The sequence below is a fragment of the Nelusetta ayraudi genome, unplaced genomic scaffold (genome assembly GCF_046127955.1).
Source record: "Nelusetta ayraudi isolate G7.1 ecotype Tasmania unplaced genomic scaffold, CSIRO-AGI_Nayr_v1 ptg000007l, whole genome shotgun sequence".
NCBI lineage: Eukaryota > Metazoa > Chordata > Actinopteri > Tetraodontiformes > Monacanthidae > Nelusetta > Nelusetta ayraudi.
This window is the reverse complement of record NW_027466057.1, coordinates 172,944-182,500: the sequence shown is the minus strand read 5'-3', so window position 1 is coordinate 182,500 and position 9,557 is coordinate 172,944. Positions and strand designations below refer to the sequence as shown.

General features: G+C 51.8%; 1 protein-coding gene across 18 annotated transcripts in view; it reads left to right on the top strand.

Moving 5' to 3' along the window:
• tnika (TRAF2 and NCK interacting kinase a) overlaps positions 1-9,557 on the top strand; it is a 58,491-nt gene that overhangs the window by 4,624 nt on the left and 44,310 nt on the right. For all 18 annotated transcript variants that reach the window (XM_076017623.1, XM_076017629.1, XM_076017624.1 and 15 more), the window contains exon 2: positions 8,304-8,369. In XM_076017623.1, the coding sequence (XP_075873738.1) occupies positions 8,304-8,369 (66 nt within the window). The remainder of the gene's footprint in view (positions 1-8,303; positions 8,370-9,557) is intronic.

The window sequence follows — 9,557 nt, the reverse complement described above, 5'->3', positions numbered from 1 at the left end:
TCCGCTTGGTCTCCCAGTAAGGCCGCATTCCTCCGGCCCCTCACCGCGGACGCCATAGTAACGGGGCCACGGCAGTGCCCAAGGCTTACACAGAGCTTATTCATGAATAGTCCATATACTGTATGGCAGTCTGTCGCTGAGAAATGCCCCCTCTCCCTCCCACCCCCTTTTCCACTCTCTGCCTGCTTCTAGTTGACCTATTTTACGCCGACACCCTCCCCGAGTCGCCCGCGGCGTCTCTAATTCGCTGCTGCACTTCTAGAGGCTTTTAGATGTTGGTTCGAAAAACACTCGGATCCCACGTTTGGTCACCTGGCACTTCTGAGTCCGAGCGCCCCCCCTCGTAACACTGGTTTTGGTGCTTTACTTTTCACGCCTGAGCCTGGTGGAGCAGCCTGGCGTGATGAATTATGCAAGGAGTCTTTGTCGGTCTCCAGAAACCAAAGGATGGAGTCCTCTGTTTACACCGCTGCACAGGAACGTTGGGTTTTTAGCTTCCTGCTAAAGTTGCCGCTTTGCTGGACCTTCCACGCGTTTCAAAGGGGGCAAAGACAATCGAAACTGGCTGGCGGGTTGCTCTCATTAATCTGAGAAAGGTATCACTTCCCTCTGTGACATCACAAAGGGTCTATTTACAGATACTTATGCTTCAGGGCACGCTTTGTGGACCAACAAAGAAGTAAATGGTAGAATTTGCGCCTTTGCCGGAGACCTGCATTGTGCACATCAAGTGAATTTTCCCGTAATAAGGGACCTTTAATTGCCGCTTTAGTCTCATCGGGCAGAAGGAATTTCAGACTCTTTTATGCCCTGAAACACTCCCTTTGAACACCTCAGCCTTCATTCCCGATGTTCTAAAAAAAAACATGGATCTGACGTCGACGCGGTAACAGGTGCTTCTGGGCTGAAAACAAAATGAAACCAAACCCAAAGAAATAAATAAAAAAAATACACGGTTTGAAAGCAGCTCTTTGATTCCTAAGTAATTACACAGAGTGTGATCGCAGCGCGCGCAAAAAAACAGCAATCAGCCGATGCCGAGGCGAGCCGGCGTAAACAGACGGCTCTGATCATCTCGTTCTGAGCTGAAACCCGTGTAACGCGTCTCTGCGCTCGAAAGGCACCAAAAGACGGATTAGAAAACGCGAGCGTGCCGAGAGGCATCGCGGCGCGCACAGTCGGCGCGCAGTGCTCCAAGCAATTTGTTTGCGTGTAAACACGGACGTAGTGGGAGCTGGAACGCCGCGTTGTTGTGCCTAAATCAAACGGTGCGGAAGGCAGGAGTGACGGAGGAAGAAGAATGGCGAGGAAAGATGAAGAGGCTGCGGAGGGGAGGGTTCGAGTGACGGCAGGATGAAAACAAATTTTGAAAATATAGCTGTTTTTTTTGTTTACCTCGAGAGGCGAGCAATTAAAGCGACTCTACGTGACTCATAGCAGGGACAGAAAGAAAGGCAACCCTGGCATTGATCAGCCCCCCCCCCCCCCCTCCCCGGTGGCCGGATATAGGCGTAGGACTCTATCGCTAAAACATTCCTGGCTTTACAACAACACAACAGGCATCAATGCCCCTGTGAAGCTAATGATCTAGCAGCTAGCTAGATCATTAGCCTTACAAAATCATTAGCTTCACAAGTATACGCACTACAGTACACACAAAGAAAAACAGCAGCAAGGGGGAGAAGAGAGACTGGTTGTGAAAAGAGGTGTGTTCTCGCAAGATGGTGCCTGGCAGGCAACCAATATTTTATATTCCAACGCCAGGACAGCCGGGGGCGCTGTGTCACTGGCAGGGACGGCAATCTCATCGGTTGAAGGTTGGCCAGCGGTAAATATGATTTTCAAAAGGCAGTGAGAACAACACAGTTGGGCTTTAGCGGTACTTTAAATGCACTCAGAGAGAATTCGCCTGGGTGTAAACGAGGACGCAGCGGGAGGTGAAACCCCGCATTGTCGTGCCCGGACGGAGAGGACAGAGGAAAAGGGCAAAAGGGGGGGAAAAAAACTGCTTAGGACAGATGAAGAATGAGTTGTCGGGCGGTAGGACGGAGGGACGGCGGCTTGACGGGAAGGAGGCGGGAGATGACAGGCAGGCAGAGATGGATGGGCGGCGAGAGGCGAGGACGGGCTCGTTAGCATCGGGGGAGGTGGCAGGTTGTCTGCGGCGCGGCTGCACATGTGTGATGAAGACTCGGGTGCTGTTAATGCGGCGCGCACGTTCCGGTCGGAGACCTGCCGGTGGCATCCGGGCTCCCCTGTAAGAGCAGGCGGCGGTGAGCTGCGTTGTTAAGTGTCGGAGTCTTTCACAAGAGGCAAACACCCCCACCCCCATCCTTCTCCTCCTCTCCCCTTCCCTCCCTCCGCCCCAGCGTGACTCCCATCATCCTCTTAGGGCCTCTAATTCAATCCCTCACTTCTCCCTAATTCACTTTCCATGGACACTAACTGCACTCACCTGGCTTCTGTCAAGTGCGCTGAAACGCACTGAGAGCGAGCCAGGCCAGGTTGGGTTGGTTCTATTAAAGGCCAATGTTGCATCTAGTTGCAAAGATTTTTTATATATATATATTTATTCTATTAGATCTTTTTTTTTGACCTTCTGAGTTCAGTGAGTGAGAAGCCTCATGAAATTAGCTATCAAAAAAGACAAACGGGCACATAAAAATAAAAATCCTGGCAGTACCCTTTGTGACATCACAAAGAGCAGATATATTCTCACACACTCACATGCTATTGTTCATTCATTCATGGAAAAACGCATCCTCTGCATCTTTTGGATAATTTAAAATGTAATTTCATTTTTAATTATTATTATTATTAATTTAATTAATGATTCTTTTGAAGGGGCACCTAATTGCTGTTTTGTTCGTTCAAACAGATGAACATGCTTTAATGTTTCTGTGATGTCCAGTGAAATTATTATTATTTTTTTTTTCAGCCTTCTTTTGAAACAGTGTTACCCAGGAATCTTAGAAGCAGAAAACTCACCTGCCTCTTCCACACACTGCACAATGCAGCGTGCGAGTTTCACTGCAAGTGAGCGTCAACTGAGGCACCTGACTGACTGACAGGAGGCAGTTCACGCGTCATTAAAGCAATTTTAGGCTCTACTTAAACTTTTACGACGAGCGCTCCTTTCAGTTCCAGAGAACCGGTGCCGCTCCCAATCCAGGAACCTTCTGCTACCAAAGAACTGTGGGAGGGTGGGAAAAAAAACCCGTATCTCGCCCTTTGTGAACCCTCTGTGGCTTTTTAGAGTTCTAATGAAATAAAACGGCTTTCCACCGCGGCGGCGCGTAAATGGGTCAAACTGTGCGCGCGTTAAATGGGTCAAATTGACTCTCGAAACAATGGGAGGATTAGAAACGGAGCCGGCCATGATAGCCACTGTTGTGGCGGATCGGGAGATCAGTCGCAATTTCCAACTCCCGTCGTCGGAAAATGCTCATTTCGGCGGCGGCGGGAATGAGCGTGCCCTGAGGATGCGTGCTTAAGGCCTGCGAATGTGAGTTTTGAATCACCGCTCGATGGCACCTGCCGGTTTCGCCTCCACCCTCGAAAGCGGGTTTGTCCCATTCGGGGTTTGGTTTGACTCACGGTCAGGAATGCAGCAGCGAGGATTTAGGTCGGGTTGAGGTTGCATGCACACACACACACACACACACACACACACACACACACACACACACACACACACACACACACACACACACACACACACACACACAGTCAAGTGGCTCTTTGGCACAAACCGCTGGTGGCCCCACACTCTGGCTGACCCGCTAGTCCTGATGGTTTTTTCCGGTGCTGGTGAACCAGTGGTCGTCCATCCCCAGCGTCCTTTCGACTGGTTGAATTGCTTCATCCCACTTTTGCACACGAGCCCGCTGCGTGACAAGAGGAGTAAGAAGAACAGTGAGTCGGGGCAAAACGTGACTTGTTTTTCTTTTTTTTTATTTCTTTTTTTTGGTCTCGTCTTCCTTTTACTAAAACAAATGTGATGCAAGCAACGTCCTGCACAGGAAGCAACGAATTTCACTTGGTCTGTGTTACACAACAGCGTACAGACGAGCTCCAGTGCTTATTTAAGCTCTTAAAAGCGTTGCAGCGCCCCCAGCTGGCCTGCATCGCTTTGGCTGCCTTCCCAGCGACCTTCACGGCGACACCCCGCACGCCAACATCTGGCGAGGGGAAGCTAGTTAGCGAGCTAGCTAGCTCGCTAACTAGCTTCCCCTCACGACGTTCCGCATGTTCGTAGTGGCGCGTAATGAGGCGAAAGAGCGGAGGTGGCGAGGAGAGGGAGAACGATTTTCCGAGCAAGGAGCTACACAGGCGTGCTCTTGGAAAAAGTTGCCTGGCAGGCAACCGGAGTTGTGGAGCGTCATACCAGGCCAGGTGGGGGCGCTCTATCAGTAACAGAAGTTCTTCTAAAGTGAAGTGAATCAAAGAAATGACATTGAGTTTTCTTAATTTTAAGGCAGAAAAACTTTTTCAATAAGTTTTAAAATGAGTTATCTTAAAAAGAAGCCTCTGTGTCTTTAAAATAGAGGGGAACATATTGTCTGGCCCGTCTTAACTGTTACCTGCTACCTTCAGCTCAGTTATTTTTAATTTATTATTTTTAAGTCATTTCTGACTTACAGCCACAGACAGACAGACAGACAGACAGACAGACAGACACACACACACACACACACACACACACACACACACTGATTCAGCAGCCACCAGTGAGGTCATGTGGCAGTCATGTGATCCTTGCAAACGCTCAGAGGGAAGTCAAAAAAGGGAACAAAGGCGACGGGGCCAAATATTGTCAGTCATCTTGAGCTTTTTTTTAAAAAAAAAAAAAAAATTATTCAAACAGACCGGTGGGGTGCGCATGCGCGCGTGCATGTGACGGGCTGACAAAGCTCGCCACGCGCCGAGAGCTCATTGTGCAAGTGGCCCATAAAATATGAATGATATCGTGCTACATTTTCTTATTAGCCGGCCCCAGGACACGTATGAACTGGAGCAGCAAGAGAAGCCGAGTTTGCTGCTGCTGCAGCTGCAGCAGCCGCAGCCCTCGCCGTCTCTGTGTTTGCCCAGCGTGGAGTCGCTGCTCTCTCTGCGTCTCTCCCACAGCTGCAGATGCTTCTGCGGTGTGCCTGCGTGCAGGGGAAACGAGCCGCCTCACCTGATAGTTCGTAGTACAAAGAGAGAAAATAAGGAAGTGAAACACAGAGATGTGTCTGGCGACTCGCTGTCGCGACTTTGCGTGCATGTCTAAAGGGGAGAGTTCACCCAAAATTTCAAAATTTCCCTCCTATGCCTTTGCTGATGCTGGCCCGTGGGATATTTTCCAATCCAAGTAACTGTTTCAGGAGTTTCAAGGATGGAAAGTATTCCAACGGTTGCCCATGACCCCAATATAAATAAATAAGACGGTGAAAACATAACGCATCTCCACACTGCTCCCATGGTGGCTCCTATGTACCCAGAGGGCATGAGAGTCCAAGTCAGTAATTTTTTTTTTTTTTTTGCTTTCGCCTCTTAGCCTGTAGCCAGGGACCGAACTGAAATGTTCTTTTTTTTCCCCCCTTATGTGCCGAAGCCTTTGAAGTAACTTCACACAAGCGGCTCCCTGTCTGCGAGAGCCTGTTAGCTGAAAGCTCTAGCAGAAAGCGGCCGTGTCGCGGTGATGTCGCCAATCCCGGATTTTGGCTCGTCGGCTACAGCGACCGTCCTGTCTGAGGACATGCAGCCGCTGCAGATTGCAGCGCTGCGTCTTCAGGTCGCTGGAATGACACCACGGTGACGTGGCTGCTGCTTCTGCTTTCAAAAATATAAAACAGAAACTGGGAAGCACCTCCATGAAAACATCAACGTTTTCGGTGAGCTCTTCCCGAAGAGCGGAAGTGAGAGGACGAGGAAGTGAGCGGAGGGCCAAAGTGCACCTGCAGGAAGTGATATCGGAGAAAATGGCGGAAGGCGAAGCTAACCGCCTTTCTCTGATCCTCCTCTTTTTTTTTTTTTTTTTTTGCCCCGACACGCTAATTTAGTTGGACGCGCACTTTGCGTTTTGTGCCCACTCGTCCTCGCTGGAACATTTGAACACCAGCCCTTGTGTAGGAGTGTGTCTCTGGCGCGGTGCTGGGTGCGTGCGGCCCGCCAGAGAGTGCGAGCGCGACGGTGCGGCGAGGATGTACTCGAGACGACGGGACGCGAGAGAGCGAGTTTGTCGGCGAGTTTTGTCTGCGTGCGGTTGCATCCGAGAGAGAAAGAGAGAAAGCGAGAGAGAGAGTGCACAAGCGTGCGTGCGTCTCTTTGCGCTTAACAGCGAGGGAAGGGTGAAAAACGACAGCAAAGGAGAAGACACAGAGAGAGAGAGGGGGGGGGAGAAAACACAAGGCGGGCTGACAGGTTGACAGGTCTGCTGAGAGCCACAGAAACAAACGTGTGGAAGAAAGAAGAAGTAGAAGAAGAAAGAGCGGAGGAGGGACGAAGAGACGGGAAGAGGAAGCGGAGGGAACTGACGAGAGAGCGCAGAGGAAAAGCGTGGAGGCACCTTAAAGGCAGTGAGAGCGTGTAAAGGTCTCTTCGACGCCGCGTTGTGCGCCGCCAGCGATTTGGATCGGTGGAAAATCTTTGTAATTGGGCCTCCCGGCCTGTAGGTGTCGCACTCACCCACTCCTTACTGGTTTGGTAACGCCCATGCCAACACCCGTGCCAACCATGGGTGTATAATAAGAGCTGGATACCGGACTGGCAATATGGTGGGGTGGTGATTGTTTCCCCCCCCAGTGGCCACTCGAGGTAATGCAGCCAATAAACCCCAGACAGCCCAAAAAGCATTTTTCCGCTGGGTTAGCAGCAGCATTGAAACGAATGGGTGGCCATATTGGATCCCGGGGGTTTGAGAGCGACTCTCGAGTTCTGGTTTCAATGTTGGATCGTTTTCCGGCTGAAGAAGTTCACGAGGAAGCCAACAAAGGACGCATGATCGAGAGAGAAAGGGAGCCGGGAGAAGGTCCGTGGCTGGGCAAAAAGCGCATGTGCGTTTTTTTGCAGGGAGAAAAATCAAAAGACGCTTTATTTGGCGGCAAGGAAAGGATTGTTCTGCGAGTCTGAAGAGGCTGCACGCCGCAATATCACCCGCACAATACGGCGGTTCATCCTGGTGAATCAGCGGGGGGAGGGTGAAGAGGAGGAGGGGGCGGGGGGGAGGGGGATTCCGGCCCTGCCGGGGCCGCGGGGGTGACAGCTTTAAAAACATCTTCTCTGGCTCGTCTCTGCCTGAACGCAAGTCAGGCACTTTAAAGAGGAAGTGAAAGAGGATGATGACATTTAAAATAATGATAAAAATGGATCATAAAAAAGTTTTAGTTTTTTTTCCCTTTTTTGGCCGAGCCAATGGAAAGAGCTTCAGCCTTTGTTTCGTCACGGGCGGCGATAGCGGACGAGGGCCGTGACGCCTCTAACACACACACACCTGCAGCAGGGCCTGGACTCTGTCAAGGCTGGAGGTGTTGATGAAAGCAGACGTAGATGGACTCTGGCTGGCCGGGGAGAGCGAGAGAAGAGGGGGAGGAGGAGGAGGAGGAGAGGGAGAGAGGGAGAGAGGGAGGAGGAGGAGAAGAGCGTACGGATGCCAGCTATTGTTGGAATGCCGTAGCAACGCGCGGCAGAAAGGAGGAGGCGGGGGGGGGAGGAGGAGGAGGGAGGGGGGTTCTGTTTGCGTAGTGGTGCAGGGGTCAGCGGGTTTCCCTAGCGCCTAGCGCTAGCGCTATTGCTGCTGCTCCTCACAGCGGATGACTTGCGAAAGTTGCGCACCTGCGGCCAGCTGCAAGCTCGAAGACGGCGGCTGGTTATTGTGACGCGAACCGCTAACTGCTCCCGGAGGGGGTGGGGGGGTCAATGGTCAAACACCTGTAAGGTGTGGCCAAACCACTTAGCCGTCGTGGGAGGCTGCGCTGTCCAAGTGTAGCCGCGCCCTGAGTAGAAGGTTGCTAGCATTACTATGTAGCAGGAAGCTAAAAGTCAGCCTTTTTTTTTTCTCCTCAGGACGCTGTCAACAGAGGGTTAAATGTGTTGTTTTCCTGGAGATTTGCAGAGTTAATCATGCCAGAGAGATCCAACCTGGACTCCGGCGTGATAAATAAACATTCATTTGATCAATAGCCTGAGTTTGTTACCAGGATCTTGCATATCTTAAGCATCAGCAAGCTGTGTTTTTATTCCCTTCCCTATGTTCTCTTCTGTATTTGTACCGTTGTCGCCTTCTCCTTTGGTCCTAACATTTTCTTTTTCCGTCTGTCCAGGATCCCGCCGGCATCTTCGAGCTGGTGGAGCTGGTGGGGAATGGCACCTACGGGCAGGTGTACAAGGTAAGAGCGGCGCCCCCTGATGGCGCGTCACCTCGTCGGCCTCTGTCCATTGTTTAGCGGCGCGCGTGGCCACGTGCCGCCGCGAGCGACGGCCGATGGAGCGCACGCGAGTTAAAAGCCTGCTGCCGCCGAGCCCGCGAGAACTGGAGCGGACGTAAAAAATAAGAAACTTCAATGCGGCGAGGAGAGACAGGAAGTGGGGGCCTTTAAGTGCTTTTGGGAGAATTTCCCCCCTTTCTTGTCTTTCCTTGTCTTCTGTTTTCTTTTCTTTCTTCCTTTACCCTTTTTTAGCTTTTTTCATATCTTTCTAGAATCCCTCCCTTTGCGTTTTTTTCTTCCTCCTCCTCCTCCTCCTCCTCCTTTCTTTTTTTAGCTGAAGTGTTTCTCGGGGACGCAGGGAGAGCTCGCGCCGGCTGGATGTGCTGCGGTGACATCACTGCGGTTTGAGATTTGAGAGTGTCAGCCGCGCTCAGCTGTTTCCAGACGCCTCTCAAAGCCTAATCTCTCGTCCCGTGTCGCCGCTGCAACTTCCCTGTCTCTCTCCCCCCCACCCCCCTCCTCCCCCTTCACTTCCGCCGCAGCGCTCGCTTCCCTTTCCCTGACTTCGCAGGATGTGGCACCAGAGAGACGCGGACTTGGCAACGCCGGCGTCGGCTGCAAAACATGTTTTCGCCCTGCGAGTGGCTGCGGCGGTGTTTGTGGGTTGCCTGCTTCTTTTTTTCCCCCCTTTTCCAGTGTGTAATGGGGCGGGGAGTCAAGGTCGGCCGTGTTGTTGATGGAGAGGAGCTCTTTCTCTGGCAGCTGATTGGCTGAAGTCAGGCAGAGGTCACACACACTTCTAGAAATAATCTGGATGGTGGACAGAAGGCTGAGGGGGGGTAACACACACACACACACACAGGATCAGGGAAGCTGTCGGGAGTTGTGTGTGCGCGTGCGTGCATGCGTGCGTGTCTATTTATTGCTGACTCGGCCGTCCTGCATGAAAGTCACGGCTCATTTGGCAGCTGATATTCCGCCTGCCACCTCCTATAGGTTACTGGGTCGCCCAGCGCCTGTGAGCATCGCGCCGGGTTCAGTGTATCGACAGCCGAGCGCGATGTGGCGTCATGCGGCGCGTGGTGACGCTCACTTCTGTCGTCATGATGATGACTGCGAGACACGTTTTCTGTTTTTGTTGTTTCATTA